The 19,860-nt window shown below is 44.8% G+C and overlaps 1 protein-coding gene across 9 annotated transcripts in view; it reads left to right on the top strand.

Moving 5' to 3' along the window:
- The window catches only part of Ablim3 (actin binding LIM protein family member 3), a 116,375-nt gene that overhangs the window by 24,605 nt on the left and 71,910 nt on the right, over positions 1-19,860 (top strand). For all 9 annotated transcript variants that reach the window (XM_036204688.1, XM_036204684.1, XM_036204693.1 and 6 more), the window contains one exon: positions 18,658-18,795. In XM_036204688.1, the coding sequence (XP_036060581.1) occupies positions 18,658-18,795 (138 nt within the window). The remainder of the gene's footprint in view (positions 1-18,657; positions 18,796-19,860) is intronic.

Genomic DNA, 19,860 nt, shown 5'->3' with positions numbered 1-19,860 from the left:
TAGGATTCCGAGAACCAATGACACAGCGTTGACATTGCTGAGGGGAGTCAGTGGGACGGAGGAGTTCTATCTCAAACTAGATTTCTTAACGTTGACCCTTACAAACATCTTAGACCAGATAGTTCCATGTTGAGAGGAGAAGGAGAAATTGCCCTGTGTGTTATAGAATGGTTACTAGTGTGAGGTGTTAATAACGTATCTGCACACACCACAGTTTCAACAACCAAACATGTCTCCAGGTGTGGCCAAATAACCCTGGCTGGGAGTTGTCCCTAGTTGAGAGCTGGTGACCTAGAAGAGGGTTATGGTAGGAAGGCCACTACGGTGAGTGATGCTCATGTTTGAAACAGAGCTGGCAGCAATGGAGAGGAAGCTGACCTGGAGAGATACGGAGGTCATCTATCTGTATGTAGCTTGATAGTGGGTAGACAATGGAGTAGACAAGGAGGTGGCAAAGGATGACTTTCATTTGCATAAATGACACTAACATAAGCTGACCATGAGGCCTCAAGGTCCAGTGCTTATAATACATGACAGTGAGGGGAGACGCCTTTGCCCTTCTCTCTACCAGCATAACTACCTGAGTTATTCATCTTTGCCTGGTAAGGGATGGCTCCAATAATGCACCCAAAATATGCTTTCTAAAAGAAATGACAACTTTATGGGTATAAGGATAAGCCATTGGGAGTCATCTTAATACTATGTTGGTTCAGCAAAGTAATAGTAGTAGGTTCTCCCTTTGGACCGATAACCTGTCAAGATCCAGGTTCTCAGTGCATCTCTCAGACCTCATCAGAGAAGCTTCCTTTAGCAGATGGAGACTAACACAGAGATCTGCAAGTGGTCATGAAGACAAAGAAGAGACTGTGAAGTTCTCAGCCCTAAATAGGACATCTGCATCATACCTCCCTCCTTCCAGGGCTCAGGGATCATTGAAGAAGAGGGGCGGGAAGAGGCTCAGAGCCAGAGGCAGTGGATGAATATCAGGAAACACTGTTCTTCCCAGACATGACAGGGATGTCGCACATATGAACTCACAGCAGTTGTGACAGCAGGGACAAGACATGCAAAAGCTCAAAGCAGACGAGAGACAGGAGGCAGCCATGAAGTGTCACCTCTGGCTGAGGAGCCGGAGCCGTGGGTAATTGATAGCTAACAGGAAAGGGAGAGTTAGTTTTCTTTAAGGATGTAGGTCAGCCACACTCCAGTGGAAGGCCACATAGCCAAGAGTGGACGTGTAGCACAAACTGAACCCAGTGGAGCATATCAAGGTGGGTAGGTGTGGAATGAAGAGCTAGTTCTTGGAGGAATTGGAGAAGGTAGTAAATATGCTCAAAATACAATGTATGAACTTCTCAATGAATTAATAAAAATAACTTAAAACGGGAAAAGAAATGATAACTTTGGAGAAGAAAAACCATCTGCTGTGGCTGAGAGAATGAAGTGTGTGTTTAATCTAGCAGTAGTGGGACAGTATTTCAATGCCAGTTGATTTTTTCTTTTCAAACATTCATGAAAGTTGGCAAACATACTGCAGAAATACACTTTGTAATACCCAGGAGGAGGCTGGCACATTATCTGATAACGCTATTTGTCTTCTTGCCTTAGCACTGCGGAATACTTAGCTTTCCTTTCCAGTTACGAACTCAAGGGTTCTCATCGTTGGGTGAGCAAAGGAATTTGTTTAAAGTGTGACATCTGGGGTGGAGTCCCACCATTGTATTTTAACAGTCCCCAGCCACCTTAGGGACATCTACAGCAGGTGGTCAGCTGACCACTTTGAGAAATGTCTTGCAGTGAAAAGCACCTTGGAGGAAACCGTTGTGATTCCTATCCATCATTATCCTCTGCTCTGGGGCACGTTTCTCTCTCCCAGTACTCCTGTTTCTATCCAGAGCTGTTCTGACCAGTTTTCTCTGTCTAGATGTGCCCAGTCCATAGTCCCCCGGGTTCTGGTCAGTGCTTGTGGCATCAGATGTTGGGTCCTAGCTAGACTGGCCTTAACAATCTAGACATATTTCTTTTATATCACAGAAAGCAAAAGGAGGTCCACAGTGAGCTCATTGAAGGTTCCATCAATACCATCAAGCCCCCAGATGGTTTCTATCTAAAGTGGCTTAAAATTCAACATGAACACACATCTCTACCATTGCATATGGATGACAATACTCACTAGAGAAAACCTTCCCAGGACCCTGTTCTAGCCACTCAACCTCCAAAAGATTTCTCTGGTGTCTCATTGGCTAGTAGCATATCACATGTCCTTTGCCTAAATCAACCCATTGGCAAAGGAAAGAAATTACTAGAATTCATTTTCAGCAGTCAGGATTCCCTCCCCAAGATGAAAAGGGGTTACCACCTTCTCTGAAAGCCATGTCTGCTCTGAGGAGAGTCTACTAGGAAAGAAGCTCAATAAGCAAAAGGGAGAAATGGCTGCAGAGAAGGCAGGCGCTGGGTCTCCTTCCTCTCTTATGAGACCTTCTCCATCCTTCCCCCAAACTAGAGCCAGAGTCAAAGCAAGCAGGAGTCGGGTCTACTTGGACCATCCCATGTCTTCAGCTGAGCTATGAGTCATGTTATATCATACACACGTGCGTACACACACATACATACACACACAGACACACACACACACACACACACACACACACACACACACACACACAAAATTAGTTAAATATTTTAATGCCACTTCTCCATGACACTCTTCCAAGTTTTTCTCTTTCTCTTTCTTTACCTTCCAAGTTAGAAATAATTCATGATCCTGTCATGCCACTTAAGTACAAAGTTCTACCATAGAGGGTAGCTACTTAGTGATGTGTTTCAATCAGTCATTCTCGTGACAGATATGAAGTGAGTGCCTGCTATACCTGGTACTAGATCAGTGGTTCTCAACCTTCCTAATGCTGTGGGCCTTTATACAGTTCTTTCTGTTGTGGTGACCCCAACACACACACACACACACACACACACACACACACACACACACACCCCTAAAGTACCTAATCAATTTAGATTGATGGCAAGTTACAGTTTGGATGGAAAACTAAGTATGAGGACATAGCTTAGCTATCTCTGAAAGACAAAATAGCAACTCAAACTCACATCTTTCTAGAGCAGGGGAAGAGGGTAGAATGTACCATATTGGTTTATATAATCAGAAAGTTCAGACACACAATATAGCTTCTAGGCTCGTAAAGATCCACAGAATCCAATAAGGCACTCCAAAACCTGTTCACACTCAGCCCTGAGGCCATCTCCAAGAGAAAACAAAACTCAGATGGCATCAAAACCCTCACAACTGTCTCCTACTAGCTCAGTAAGGCAGACACCTTCCACAAGAGCTCCTACAGGAAAAAGAAGAAAAAAGTCAGGAAGGTTAGGTCATGTACCTACCATTAGCCTAGAAAGGGGCTAGCACCCTCTGGTGCCTGACTGCTTGGCCATTGTGTCCTGGGACAGTGTCGATCCTACCCATATTCCATGGAATGTCTTCTCACAGTAAAGAGATTCCATTGCCAGAAGAAGCTGAGAACAGATGCTGAGCATGCAAAACAACAGATGTCCACTATAGTTACGGGTGAAAAAAGCTGTTTCCAGGGTATTATAGCCAGACTATGCCGCCATCGAGAGCCTCTTGTTCACACACACAGAGATCAAACATTTCCCCCATATTGTAAAAATTAAATTTGAAAGTTGAAATGATCATTTGTTGCCCAGATTAAAATGAGAACTTTTGTCCATTGGTGTAGTAAAATCTTTCTATTGTTTTTCTCTTAAATGATACCTAAAAGTTTTCTCTCTCTCTTTCCTTTATTGCCTTTTGAACTTTTTCTTCTTTTTCTTGGCTGCTTATCAGGTCTTGACTTCTTGGTCCCACAAATCAAGGACCAGCAACCTATTAATAACTATAAAAATGGCCTTTTCTTTCCAAGGGCCAGCAAGATGGGAAAGGAACTTGCCCTGCAAGCCCAGTGATCTGAGTTCGATCCTCAGTACCCACGTAAAGACAGAAGGAGAGAAACAACTCCACAGGTTGTCCTCTGACCACATACTCTCTGTGACACCTGCGCCTTGGGATGCACACACACATACACACATGCACACACACATATATACACACATGCACACACACACAGACACAATTAGTTAAATATTTTAATGCCACTTCTCCATGACACTCTTCCAAGTTTTTCTCTTTCTCTTTCTTTACCTTCCAAGTTAGAAATAATTCATGATCCTGTCATGCCACTTAAGTACAAAGTTCTACCATAGAGGGTAGCTACTTAGTGATGTGTTTCAATCAGTCATTCTCGTGACAGATATGAAGTGAGTGCCTGCTATACCTGGTACTAGATCAGTGGTTCTCAACCTTCCTAATGCTGTGGGCCTTTATACAGTTCTTTCTGTTGTGGTGACCCCAACCATAAAATTATTTCATTGTTACGTCACAACTATAATTTAGATCTGTTATGAATCATATTGTAAATATCTGGCATACAGGATATCTGATATGCAACCCCTGTGAAAAGGTCGTTTGATACTCAAAGAGGTTGAGAACTGATGTACTAGATGACCCATTAGAGACAAAATCATCACCATCATCATCACCACCACCATCATCATCACCACCATCACATAACTATCAACATCAACATCACCACCATCATTATCATATATACCTTACTGTAGCCTGGAACTTCCTTTGGGGTGAAAAGTGTGTTCATCATTATAGTTCCTCAATGTTTAACTTTCAGTAGTAGCATCCTACTTATGATTATTGTGACAAGCTCTTTGTTGTGTGGGCATACTGCTTTCTGATTCTTTCAAAAATCCTGGAGTAAATACTATTATTCCATCTTACCGAAATACAAACCAAGACTCATGGCATATCACTCACAGCCTGTGAGAGACAAAGCCTCCATAGGAGCCCTGATCTGACAGGTTCTGTAACCTAGTCTCTCACCACACTTGACCAGTAGGAAATGGAAACTGGATTCTGTTTTCCTGTACAGGTTAAGGTTTGGATGCACTACCTTGCATGCAAAACCTAGGCTTCAGACTTGGAGCTATGGCTGTTTGAGTGAGGATAAACCTTTAAGGCCTGCTTCTGGTGGCAACGGCTCCTAACCACAGGCAGAAATCCCATGAGGCTTCAATTAGCTCCAATTCCATGTGTCTCCAATCTTATAACCCTCTCTGAAGGACCTTGGATTTCAGGCTCTTTATTAGAAAACTTATGAAGCTAGATCTAAACCAGATGTCAAATCGAACAATCTAGAATGAGGAAAACACTCTACTTCTGTATTGTCCAGGATGGCAGCTTAGTAGTCTATGTAGTTATTGAGCACTTGAACTGTCGAATATAACTCAGAACTGAAGGTTAAATCCTTTTTGTTTTGTTTTATTTATTTATTTGTTTGTTTGTTGTTTTGAGACAGGGTTTCTCTGTGTAGCCCTGGCTGTCCTGGATCTTACTCTGTAGACCAGGCTGGCCTCAAACTCAGTGATCTGTCTGCTGTGCCTCCCAAGTGCTGGAATTAAAGATGTGTGCCACCACTACCTGGCTTGAATGACATATCTTAATGAATTTTCATTTAAATGGCCACATGACCAGTGCTTCCTACCACATTAGACAGCCTATAACTAGAATCATCTCTGTCTCTTTTCCTGCCTCTGACAACCCATTAGCAGATCTTGAAATCAATTTATTTGGCAGCAGACAGCATTTTTTTAATGGAATAAAATAGCAGGATGGAATGGAACAGAAAAGAAAAAGAAAATGTGAGTATATATTATGTGTGCTAGGCTTTGATAGTGATACCTTGCTTCACAGATTTATATCCTGAGTCTTTGTGTAAAAGAAAATTTTTCCAGTGGGTCATGACCCAAAAGAAGTTTGAAAATTGCTTCCTGCCCCTGAGTAATGTCTTTGAAACCTTGAGAGTAACAAGCTTATGTGGCGCATTCTTCTCCAGCCTGGAGCTCTGCAGGACCTCATTGCAGGAATAGTCTGTCCCTCTGGGTCCTACAGGCATGTGAACAGCATGTGGCTTGTCTCAGATAGTAATTGAAAGTGACTTGTGGTCATTTGCCTATATGGATGCTGAGACCCAAAATGATGACCTACAGGCAGAGTCTCATTTTCACAGGTCCTCTTTAGGATTGGCAGATTTTTTTCATGACCAAAGTCCCTGGGACCCAGTAGTTTCCTCCACTTTGGGTAGTTAGTCTCTTCAGTTTGGGTACCTTGGTTTGGTTTTGCCACCTGCATCATCTGCCCCTGAAGGTACCATGTGTTACAACCCATACTAGTTATACATTGAATTATGAATCTGAAAGAAAGCTAGGAGATGAGATCCCAGAATGCAGCTTTTAACCTTATAAGTAGGAAAACAAGCACCCAGAAAAGGGAAGGGAAATCCTAAGACTTCCCAAGAAATTGATAGCCGTGAAGGAACAGGTTCTCTCACAAGGAAGACAGAGGAAGGATGGAGGGAGGGGGAATGGAAGGAGATAAGAGGGAAAAAAGAAAGCAGAGGCTGAAAGAGGAGTTGGAGATGGTTAACACCCTCATAGCCTGGGCGAGGGGAAGCCTGCAGCTAGGTCATGCTTCTGTGGAGTAATACGGAGATGAAACTCTGGTGAATATCATGGAGGTCATGAGGGGAGCGTGGCAGGACTCTGAGCATTTGGGCCAGGACTTTCCACACCAAAGAGAGCCTCAAGAAACCCCAAATATCTGAGAGAGCTTAAAGTAACTTCCGTAATTCCATAACTTGTGCGCTGCCCTCAGATGAAACGTCCTTGGCCTGAAACCCAGTGTTTTCCCCATGTTCCCTCGGGTCTGACATAGCCAGCATGATGAGGACCACAAGTGGCTTCTTCCCTTCTCAAAGTTGTATCTGTAAAGGGAGAGGTGTGGCTCCAGTGAGGCAGGAGCAGGTTGGGGTGAACATTATCCATTTCGACTGCCATGGCTCTGAGTCCAGCTACCTGGCTTCTCAGCTAGGATCTGAACCCAGAGCCTTCAAGTGCCTACAATTCCAGAGAGAGGCTGATCATAGCTAAGGAAAAGGGAAGAAGGGGAGCCATGGTGATCTGTAAGACCTTAAACTCAAACACCAGGCCACCAAATAAGGCATGTCTGGGAGGCACATCCAACTGGTCCAGGGAAATTCCCTGAATAACTGCCAGGACAGAATATATTTGCTTTCTATGTTGGGGGAGAAGGGAGGAGCTTAGAAACCTCTAGGTATTTCTAGAAAATTAGATGTTTCTCAGTCCCTCCACTCTAATGAGAAAACCTTTGAATCCAGGGGAACCAGTTTGCTAGCTGATATTCCCGGGATTTCTCTACAGTGCATGGGAGCATGATGGCCTGCCGGGGTCTCAGGAAGCAAACGTTGTATAAATATTGAAGCCTCTGGCTCAAGGGCCAGGGCACTGAGTCCTTCAGCACAAAGACAGCTGCTAACTTCCTGAGTGCCTCCATTTTCCAACATGGTTCCCAGGACCCCAGACAAAACCTGAATGGTATTTTTTCAGATAAGCTGTGAAGTGATCCTGGAAAAAGGAGGCTGCCAGGCTAAAGAGAGACAGCCACGTTCTCCTTGTTGAGGATGCCCAGGCAGGCCCGAAGTCCTGATGATTCGGCAGGGAAAAGGGCACTTCCCTTTCTTTTGGGATGCTCTGGACAGGAGATACTGCTGAGAACACCCTACTGAAGAGGGAGGACAAAAGAGAAGGGTGGGCCTCTCCTGCGCCTACTGATGCCTAGCACACTCAGCTCCAGCCTTTCTCTGGATGACTTCAGTCATGTTAATTATCCCCTCTGGGCCTTGGAATTCCCTGCGGTGTCTGTCTCGTGGGTGGTTAAACCAAGTGATGACCGATATGATGGCTGCGAAGCACTTAGCGCAGGTTTGGCACGTGATGATTGCACAATTAATGTTAGCCACTTTATATACACTTTCCAGGCTTCTCCATGCTACTAACTGGGTGCTTGTGAAGGACATGAGGGATAAGAGAGCTGGGAGCCCTCTCCAAAATAGAAAGAAAGAAAAAAAAAAGTCTGGCAGAGACCTAGTACAGTCTCCCTTTGTCCACCCATCTTCCTTGCCTGTTCCCAGCCATGCTTACACAGCTTCGGATGGCAGGTTGGTAAAACCCAAGATGGCCAAACAATATCTCTGTAGCCCTGAAGGTTGGCGCCTTCCCCCCATTCAGTGAATAAGGCCTCGGGGTCAGGAAGGGCCGCAGAAAGCAGGGCTGACCGAGAAGTTTCCTGGCTTTAGATTTCCCAAAGCCTGTGCCCTCAGAAGAACAGAAGGGCTTTGCCACCACTTCAAATGGTCAACACAAAGTGTGACTTAGGGAGGACAGAGAGAATTCCTGTCTGGGAGCTAGCAGGATTATTCCTCTGCCTGGGGGCAGGGAGGGGGCTCAGTGGACAAGAAAGGAAAAGGCACTGAGTCCTTAGACCGGAACCCAGTGCCAGCCCTCTGGATAGAGCCCATGGACACAAGGCAGAGTCAACAGCAGACAGGGTGGGAGGGGAGGCAGGAAGGGGCAGAGTGACTCAAACAGGGTTTCCACTCTTAGCAAAAGAGAAACAGATGTCTATATATAGAGAGAGACCTAATTCAAGTAGAGCAGGGTGGGGTGGGGGGACACTGTGAGAAATCAGTGTGTCCCTGAGTGTGTGGCAGCCACTTGTGCCTCCTCGCTCACGATGTTCACTGCCATGAAGCCCATTTCAGGTCGAACCCATGTCCTTCTGCTGGAGCTGTCTGTGACAGCAGTTGTCAGACGCAGGCAACCTGTCTGGCCAAGAGCTTGCTGCTCTGACATATGTACCAACAACACTCTCTGGAAGAAGGCGGCCATGACTGGGAAGTGTGCTGATGAGCCTGGCAGCGGGGCTGCAGAGGGCATTCTGTTACCTTTCAAGAGGCCTCATGTGCATCAGACTGTGCTCTCAACCTGCTGACATGGGAAACTACAGCCAGGCCAGGACCATCTGTAGGGAGACCTGGGGAACGGAGAGACTCAGACCTCCGCCCAGCTAGAGATGCCAGCCCCCACAGAGTTTGTCTCTCTTGAGGACCAGTATGCACACCTGCCAAGCCCTCTCAGCCTGTGCCAGGGAAACTGCTCAGGGCTGAAGTACCCTGGCCTGAGAACAGTCAACATGGCTTATTTTTTTAATAAATATTTTTATTTTATAATTAATTTAACTTTACATATCAACCATGGATACCCCTGTCCTCCCTCCTCCCCCCCCCCAGTCTTCCCTCCCAATCCACCCCCCATTCCCACCTCCTCCAAGGCAAGGTCTCCCCTGGGGATTCAGCCCAGCCTGGTAGATTCTGTTGAAGTAGATCCAGTCCCTTCCTTCCAGGCTGAGCAGAGTGTCTCATCATAGGCCCCAGGCTTCAAAAAGCCAGCTCATGCACTAAGGACAGGTCCCGGTCCCACTGCCTGGGGGCCTCCTAAATAGTTCAAGCTACTCGACTGTCTCATGTATCCAGAGGGCCTGGTCCAGTTCCAAGGGGGCTCCTCAGCTATTGGTTCATAGTTCATGTGTTTCTGCTAGTTTGGCTATTTGTCCCTGTGCTTTTTCCAATCACGGTCCCTATATCTCTTGCTCATAGAATCCCTCCTCTCCCTCACTGGTTGGAGTCCTGGAGCTCCACCTGGGGCTTGGCCGTGGATCTCTGCATCTGCTTCCACCAGTCACTGGATGAGAGTTCTGTCATGACAGTTAGGGTGTTCGGTCATCCGATTATCATGGCTTCTTCGTCCTCTGTTAAGGGTCCTGAATGGCATGAGTCCTACTCTGTTCTCTCAGATCCTCCAGTCTTCATTTCTGGATCTTTTCTAAATGACTTTTAGGTAAATAAATGGCCACAGCTAGATGTCCTCTCAGCTGCCCATCCCCAGCGCTCCTCCAGAAAAGCCCCTGCCCGCAGACCACCACTGTGGTCAGAGCATGGGTCTCAGTCAGACTGGCTGGCCTTTTATTAACAGTGTGACCTTGAGTACCTAGCCTTGTTCTCTGTCCCTCAGTTTCGTCATCTATAAAACAAGGGGAGCGGTCTTCCTCTTTGAGTGACAGAAACTCCTTGGGAGGACATGTGCAGCTTCTTGAGCTGACGTCCTGACAGAGAGGAATCCCCCTGAATTTTGTCTATTTCCCTAGCAAACTCTACTTCTGTTTACCATCCTGCTTCACCCTAGGCTTCCTTCTAAATCTTGGAAACTGACCCTGGCCACCTATGCAGCACTAGACCTCAGTGGCTTAGGATAAGTTCACGCTTTGTAAACTCTCTGACTATCTTCCTATGACCTGGGCTCTGGGCCAGCCCAGCTGACCTCTGGGTTTGCCTACTCTGATCCAATTGCTCTAAAACAGACATCCTTGCACTCGGAGGCAGGCCTCCATAATTTGTGCAAGTTTGACAAACCCCTCTCCCCCAGGTCTCAGCTTATTCATTTGTTCAGTGGTTCCGTGAATCTGTTCGGTCCTTCTCTTATTCATCCATCAAATGAGAAGGAAATGGCAGCATGGTGAGATGAACATGTACTACATGCTTGGTGCTGAGGGAAAACTGGTAGACCAAAGCATGGTCCTCACCCTCATGGGGGCTTCCAAGCAGCTCCCAAGCCAGTGCATATGTATGACCTCTCAGCCCCTTTCTGCTCCAAAGCTCTGGGCATTGTTGTCATGACACAGACATGGCCTTCTGAGGTCATCAAAACCTGAAAATCACTCATTTATTCTAAATAAGCACACACTACCAAAACCCAGACTCTCTCTTTGGAAACAACAGGTGTGCTCAAAATACATAGCACCAGATTCATCTTGTCTCATTCCTGCAGCGGGAAGTGCCCAATTCATACATTCTTCTGCAGCCCACAGAGAGCCTTAAACAGAGACCCCCAGAGAAGGAAGAGGTTGCTCAAGATGGCTAGTGGTCAGCAACCAATAGCTTTATTTTGACAGCCACCAGGAAGGGACAGAAAGGAACCCTTGCTGGATTTGCCCAACATGGATTAGAGAACTGTCTGAGCTAGGTTCAGTGACTGGCTGATATGAGTAATTTCAGAAGAATTTCTACAATGGATTCAAGATAAGGTCTTTGAAATTAGTTACTGCTTTCTGAGCCTAAATAATTTGTCAAAGAGTACCCTGAGCACAATTTAAGTTACTAAATACAAGTTATTCCCATTCTAAAGATAGGGAAATTGAGGGCTCGGTTTTACAACTTGCTGAGTCACACAGCAATCAAGTTAGAAGACTAATCCAAAGGCCAGGCCACCCCAGCATCCAAATGTGCCCTGTGCTTTTCCTCTTCTAGTGCGGAGATTAGTGTCTCTCTGGGTTCGTCTTAGGGAACTAGATCATGCCAACAAGACTGTTTCAACTCTGAAATCAAACCCAGCATCCCATTGTGCGGTACCAGATCCATTCCTATGCAAACCTCCTTAACCTTTCACACTACCACTTTGTACCGACAAAGTGCCGGAATCCACACTTGGGTCTCCTTGGTACTTAGCTAGTACTTGAGAACACACTCAGGGTACTTTGGGTTCTAATGAAGTCAGCTAGCTGCATGTGGCAGCTGCTGTACCCTGCACCCCGCCTAGGTGTGCATTTCTCTGGGCCCCAGGCCATCGCCAGCTCATTGCTGAAGCAGTGGGTTCCCTGCTGGATGTTTCACCTTGCTACCAGAAACTCTGCTGTTTTTATTACACATCTAGCCAATTATTCAAGCTGTTAGGCTGTCTCCCAGTCAGTTTTGTTGCTCTTTTAATTATACTCCAGCATAGCATAGGTGCCTCTGCTTTTTCAAGAGTATTCTAAAGACACTATATTAAAATATGAGAACATTTTTATCTCCAAGGTCAAGAGACCCTTGGGGAGAAGGAAGAAAAGATTGTACAGGTGGCCCATGGGTAGAAAGAACATAACTTCAGTTGTAATGCTTATGAGGGAAACGGTGCCATTATCTGCTTTTAAAGAGACTAATAAATCTGATCACATAAAACAGAGTCTAGTTTAGATGTAAGACCATTTAGTAGAGGAGATCCAGTGTAGAAGAGGAGAAACCCAGGAGCAGACCACAAAGGCAAAACCATTTGTTAATTGGAGCGAGCCTTATAAATCATGTTGTCTAAGATGTGTGGTGGCCAAGAACAGAGCTGAGGCTAGAGAAGTCATATGATTTATCCAAAATTAGAAAACTAGGTACCAGCAGAGAGGGAAACAAAACCCAGGTCACTCCCAGCCCTCTCAGAGAAAGGCCCATGAAAGGGTAAAAAGATAGCCAGGGAGGAAACACAGGTGCAGAATCGGATGCTCAATCAGACTTATTGGAAACAAGCAGATGCTGGCAAGGACAAGTGGGGGACCCTCATACACAGTTGGTGGAGACATACATTACTGCAGCCACTATACAAATCAGCATGGAGGTTCTTCAAGAGCTAAAATTAGAATGTTATATGATCCAGCCATACTTCTCATCGGTATGAACTTGAAGGCATATAAGTAGACATACAACAGACATGTCTGCACACTATTGTTTATCAAATAACTGTTCACGAGAGCCAAGTTAAAGAATCAACCTAGCTGCCTATCAACAGATGAATGGGTAAAGAAAGTGTGAGATAGATACACAATTAAGGGGTTTTGTTTTGTTTTGTTTTGTTTTTTAATTTTTTTTGGAGACAGGGTTTCCCTGTGTAGCTTTGCGCCTTTCCTGGAACTCACTTGGTAGCCCAGGCTGGCCTCGAACTCACAGAGATCCACCTGCCTCTGCCTCCCGAGTGCTGGGATTAAAGGCGTGTGCCACCACCGCCGGCTCACAATGAAGGTTTTTTTCAGCCATAAAATAGAAATTATGTCATTTGCATATCTATACAAATATGTGATTTTTTTATGTGTATGTCCCTTTATACTTATCTGTGTACCACGTGCATGGAGTGCCCCTGGAGACCAGAAGAGGGCATCAGATTCTGTGGAACTGGAGTTACAGATGGTTGCAGGCTACCTATAGGTGCTGGAAATGGAACCCTGGTCCTCTGGAAGAGCAGCCAGTGCTCCTAACCCCTGAGCCATCTCTCCAGCCCAAGAAAATCAGTACTTTTTACAAAGCTGAGAATCTTTTGTTTCGAGATTAAATTCAGGATGTGTGAGGGTGTGTATAATTGGTCCCAATTACAAATTGTTTAATACAACTTTAAAATTTGGGGGGATAAAAATGAATAATTTGGGCCAGGTGTGATGGTGCACACCTTTAATCCTAGCACTCAGGAGACAGAGTCGAGAGGATCTCTGTGAGTTCTAGGCTAACCTCTGGACTTCATAGAGAGATTCTATTGAGAGAGATTCTATCTAGAGAGGGGGGAATAGTTTATGTCAAAAGTGGTATCTGTGAGATAATTTACTAGAATTCAACCAGGCTTAATTTCTTTTCTTCTGACTCATGTCATATTTTTGAAACTGCTGCTTTCGTGGTCCAGGAAGGTAGCCACTGGCCACATATGGCTACTTGTATGTAAGCTTATATTAATTAAAATTAAGTTTAATTCAAAATTCAGTTTCTCAGTCTTTCTAGTCACATTTCAAACATCCAGCAACTACCTATGGCTGGTGACTAGTATACCGAACAATGCAGATGATATGAACAATGCAGATAGAGGCTGTTTCTGCCAGCCCACCCAGCATGCACCACTAGATCGCACTTTCTAAGGGCTGATAACAGCGATGACTCTCACCTAATGATGCTAAAAGATGCCAGAGGTTCCCTGGAAGCATGTCGAGAGCACGTCACATAATCTGTATTGCCTGCACTTGATAATACCATGCAAGGGTTATATCACAGGTAAACAGAACTGCTGTCCCATAAGGCTTGCCACCACCCTTAAATAATGCTCTCAAGGACAGGTTCCTCATACCTGAGGTAGTTTGGAAATCTCTGTGTGAATCAACTTGGAATCTAAAAGACCTTTACCCATGAGATAAATGTGGTAAGTCATGTGAGTGCATCTCACTACTTTATAGGTTTAAAAAGGTGGTGGGGTTGGGGATAACCAGAAGAAAACAATAAGTCATATCTCAGCATTTGGAGTATGGGAGAGTTCAGTGACAGAGCTTGTTGGACGCATATGTGCAAAGCCCCAGGTTCTGTCTGCTGGCATCACAACTAAAATCAAAATCCAAATAAATAAGCATTTCACAGGAGCTACTCATCATGGAGAGACGGGGGCAGGGGGGGGGGAGACATGTTTTTCACACATCCCTATACACATCTACACAAAGAATAAGGTTAGGTTCAGTTCCTAATCTAATTAGCCTAAAATACAAAATCTCACTGCTAACAAGATCGCTGTCAAGGCAGGTGCATATGTGGTCTATCTCAGCCCAGCATCCCTGACCCTCCAGAGTCTTGTTGACACTCTCTAGTATTTTTTAAAAAAAAAAAAAAGGATCTGAGAATACCTGTAAGATCAAGTCACACCACCATTTTATAATCAGACTCTCTCAGCAACCTGGAAGAACTCTCACAGGGGTGCATGAATGTCTGCTAATGACCTACTTAGAAACATCACACACTCCTGGGGCTTTGGCCACACACAGCATCCTCACAGCAGCATCCTCATCCTGGAGGTGGGATGGAGGGGCAGGGTTAAGTTTCAGCCCACAATGACCTATTCTTCTCATCTACCCTCCTCTAATTTATCTCTTTTGATCAGGCTCAAGACTGAATTCTGATGGGGGATCACGTCCACAAATCTACTTCCCTAAATTAGAAAAAAAAAAAAAAATTGACCTTGAATGATGGCTCTTGAACTATAAGACAGATTGAATAAAAGGCCGTAGATGAGCACGTGTGCTGCGGGTCTGGTGGGAATTTGAGAGTCTTCCAAGCTTTCCTCACGGTGAGGATGGCTATACTGTTTGTTCTTATTTCATTTTCAGGCTCGCAGCTTTGCTTGGCTTGGCAGTGGTATACCACCATGCTGCTCATATGAGCACGATTTCTATTTTCTCACGAGCCAGAGAGGAGGAGGAGGGAGTGCAATGTTTTCTAGGGGACTCTGAGCAGAAATTAGAAACGAAAGAAAATGTATTGGACAAAAGGGAATGCTTCATGAAATATTCTAGGTGAGGAGAATTGTTTTGAGCTGTGGAGACATGATGGTCATGATTCCAGTCAACATTTCCAGGACAGGCACACACACACACACACACACACACACACACACACACACACACACACACTACTCGTGGGCATATGCATGGGTTGCACACAGATACCAGAAGAGGATGTCAGATTCTCTGCAGCTGAAGTTATAGGAAGTTGTGAGCTGCCTGGTGTGGGTCAAGCAAGTACTCCTAATCACTGGCTCATTTCTCAGCCTTTGGCAGGGCAGTTAATGCATTTTTTTCCATGTTAACTTATTTAAATGAGTTAATGATTTCTTTACCTGCTAATGAAGGCATTTCTTTGATTTATCTTTTCTGTCTTCAATTTAAGACAGAAAAGAAAAATGAGTAATGAGAGATAGATTATGAAATTGAGCCAGGCGTCTTGGTGATACCTATAATCTTAGCACTTGAGAGGCAGAGTCGGGAAAATTATGAGTTCAAGGCTAGTGAAACTGACTTTTTTTAAATGATATTTTTCTTCCACCTTAGCTACCAAAATTCTCAGAATCCAGTTTTATGCATAAGCAGCCAGGCCATTGCTCTACAGCACAGTTGTAATTCAGGACACCTGTAAGTAGGGAAAAATTAGAAACCCTGTTCTCTTGTCTTGAAAAAGAGAAGAGTGAATGAGATAAATTGAAGAGATCATAGACTTCCTGACCATGACTAGCTTGAGGATGATGTGGGTAACACCAAATTTAGTGAGAGAAAATATCAGGTGCCAGATGGAGCGGATAGGACAGTCTTGGTGTACTACACTAAGTCTTGGAGGCCATGACAACAAAGATTTGTTCTTGCTCATGAGGGATGCATATGCAAGGATCCAGGCTCCAGCATCTTGGGCATCATCAAGACCTTCTTTACTCATAGCTAGGTGAAGAGAAAGGCAATATGCAAATCGAACACTGGCTCCTTGAGGGAAGGAATGCACACAATTTCCACTCGGATCCCAATGCCAAACAAGTCACCATGTGTACTCCTTCATGTGCCTAGAAGGCATTCAAATGCCAGTGAACAGACAACCACATAGGTTAAGAACCTTGAAAGGATGTGCTCTTTAGATCCCCTTTGTAGTTCAATAGTACAAGCGAGCGTATTATAATCCATGAAGTCTACATGCCTAAGTGGTGTTTTCAGAACAAGTGTGAACCTGCTAACAGAGTGTGAGCAGATGGTTTTTAACTGTGTCTCTCACTTTGAGTGGAAATAAAAGAAATGAATAATGTTTTGTCCAAGACCACTAAGGCTACCTACAAGAAAGGGAAAGTTACTTCATCAGGTTGCATCAGATGGCTATAAATATCATTTCAACCCTGAGGTCTTGTGATCTAGGCAGGTACCTATTATTCAATTCCAAGATTTTAGGGTGGTTAAACTAACTACATCTCATGGAAAGTAGATGTCAAAAAGTAATCGTGAGCAGGTATAAACAGGAGATTAATAGTGAATAGATCTCTCCAGCACTGTCCTATAAACTGACATTTTTCCTGTAGCAACCACTTGCTCCCAAATAACCAACATAGAGGTTTAATATTAATTTTAAATGCTTGGACAATAGCTCAGACTTATTACTAACTAGCTCTTACATTTTTTTTATTTAAGACTTTTTTTTATTCATTTTACATACCAACCACAGATCCTCCCTCTCATCCTTATTCTTCTCCTCCGAGCTTCCCGCCAACCACCCACCATCCACCCCCTTCTCTGAAAGGGTAAGACCCCCCCATAGGGAGTCAGCAAAGCCTGGTACATTCAGCTGAGGCAGGACCAAGCCCCTCCCATGCACCAAGACTGTCCAAGACATCCCAGCATAGGTAATGAGCTCCAAAAAGCCAGCTCATGCACAGGAGGATAGATCCTGATCCCACTGCCAGGGGCCCCTCTACACAACTGTCTCCTGTATGCAACAGGCCTAGTTTGGTCCCAAGTAGGCTCCACAGCTGTTGATCTATAGCTCTTACATTTTAAGTTAACCTATGTTCCTTATTTACGCTCTGCCGTGTGGCAGTATCTTTACTAACATAGCACATTCATCTCCTGTTCCCTCTGTGTCTGGCTGGAGACTCTTGATTCTGCCCTTCTCCTTCCCATTATTCCTAGCTTGGTCACCCTGCCTATACTTCCTACCTGGCTACTGGCCAATCAGCATTTTATTAAACTAATTCAAGTGACAAATCTTTACAGTGTACCAGAGGATTATTCCACAGCACTGCCCAATGTTGATAGTGGCACTTCGCATAAATATGTTGTATAAAACTGCTAAGGTATTGTTGCAGCCGCTTCAGAAATCATTGGAAATTCTGCCTCAATCCAAAGTCAAAATTGATTTAACAATTTCCTTATGGGATTCAAGTGAACAGCTCAAACAGCAGTTTTTAAAATCAGGCATTCTAACACCATACGACCCAATGATACATTTATTTGCTGCTTACATGCTCAGACCTGTCAGAAAGTAGCAGAAGTCTTTGTTTTTCCATAATTAAACTACTATATGTCTCTGAGAGGAGAGAACCTGGCAGATCAGTAAACCACTGTAGTTCAGAGCATAGAGTGGTCTCAAGTCTGAGCCAAGGTGACTGAGGCAGTGCTCATTAGCACTGCATCCAGTGAAGAGAGGAGCAGTGGAAAGTGCCCATAGCGTCTTCAAAACCAAGGCTATAGGAAAGTCCCACAATGCAACACAGGTGAGCACTGCCAGGAACAGCTTGATTCGCAACACATTTGATTTCATATTAATCTTTTTGCTGCATATTCAGAAATCTTTTTATCATGCCAGATTTTTTTTTCACTCCTCCCCAGCTCCATTGCATGACCCCATATGAAGCTTTGACCCACAGTTTCAGGAGCTGGGCTATCCAGTAACAAATGACAAAAAGTATAGTATAGGAAACACAGAATGAGTTACACTCATTTGTTATCATTGTCAAGTATCTGTACTATGCATGACAGTATCCGCTTCCCCAGACTGGCAGTGCAGTGGATTTGTTTACAGCCGTATCACCCACGTAACTGACACCTCCATCTAAAGCATCACTCCACCAGAGCAGCATCAGGCAATAGGGCCTTTCCATCTCCCTCCTGGTGCCAAGGGTCCCTTGTCATGGACCTGACCTTGGCCCGGACCTTATGCAGCACATAGCCGCATTCTCTTTCCTCTTTCATTTCTCTCTGTTCAGCACTTTGCCTTCTGTTGCTGCAAGGAAAGGCTGTGTGCATGCCTGAGTCTCTGCCTGTTGGAGGAGGCTCCTGGGCGCATCTCAGAGCCACTTGGTGCTACCTTAAGTTCGGCACATAGAGTGTGCCGAGGACTTTTGTTTGGTGGGGAGATCATTTCTACCCTTCCTGCTTTTTATTCTTCTAGTTAAGATTATGATACCTTATGACTGACTTTTCAAAGAAGTGGAACTTCCTAGACAGTGATGTCTTGTTTCTTTTTACAGTTCCTTACCAGCAGAATCCTTACAAACCCCGGGGCAGCTCCAATGTCATCCAGTGCTACCGCTGTGGAGACACCTGCAAAGGGGAAGTGGTCCGCGTCCACAACAACCACTTCCACATCAGGTGTTTCACCTGTCAAGGTAGGAGGCCCCGTCACAGCTCCCTTCTCAGATTCTTGGCTGTTCTCTGCCAGCACGTGCCTAGGGACAGAAATAACAAATTGTTGAGATAGCTGTAAAGGCCAGCACTTTCTTCTGAGAATTCACTCTCAAGCGGTATGAAGCCCCAGGGGTATGTTTGAGTGAGATTAGAGCTGGAGGGTTAGATATGGGGGGTAAAAAGGGGGTCCTGGCCACCTCAGAGAAATAGGGGCTGGCCAGGAGAAAAGGACAATTCTTTAGGCTAACTTCTACATCTGAAAAGACTTCTGCTTGTGACTATCAATAAATTAAAGAGTGAATGATAGTTTAAGATATCATAAGTAAACCCAGTCTGGCTTTGAGATGTGTAGCTATTCTGCGACAGTATAGCAGTCCTCAACAGAGAAGCCTAATGAAAGAAAAGATCTGCCATGACTTTCGCAAGGTTTGTCCTTTGGAAACAGATGTTCTGTTGCTACAGCTTACCCACATAGAGCTGACTCACAGTGTCCTACATCCTACGCCAAGGCTAGCTCATAGTTCCCAAACAGAAAGGATCACTGTGGCTGGAAGGGAGAAGGGCTCATCAGAAAGAGAGTCCTGTCACCCACAAGCCATACTCCCCTCCAGGGTGCTGACAAACACCTCTCCTGATGCACCCCCATCTCTGCCTCCAAGCAGCCAAATTCACAGAGCAGCCATTGTCACGGTGGACTGCTTGTGAATTTGACCTAAAACCTGTGACTTGCATCTGTTGGTCTTGGGTTTGCATCCTGAAAGTTTGATGTGTGTTTTTTGTGCGCCGTTCCCTGTGACTGCCCTTCAGATACTAGTATCCAGGTCTTCCCAAGACAAATTATATCGCAGGTCGTCAAATTGAGCCTCATCTGAAATGACTCCCATTGTGTCATTATCTTGAGGCCTCCTCTTTGATCCATTCTAGATTGTCAATATTAGTCTTAAATAATGATCCCCAGAATACGTCACAGTTCTCAAGGTGGGACAAATACAGCAAGCACTGTGTTTCTGTCAATGGGACTCACACTGACTTGGTTTCTTAAGGAC

Source organism: Onychomys torridus, chromosome 13 (genome assembly GCF_903995425.1).
Source record: "Onychomys torridus chromosome 13, mOncTor1.1, whole genome shotgun sequence".
In the NCBI taxonomy this organism is placed as follows: Eukaryota; Metazoa; Chordata; class Mammalia; order Rodentia; family Cricetidae; genus Onychomys; species Onychomys torridus.
This window is presented reverse-complemented; position numbering and strand designations above follow the sequence as displayed.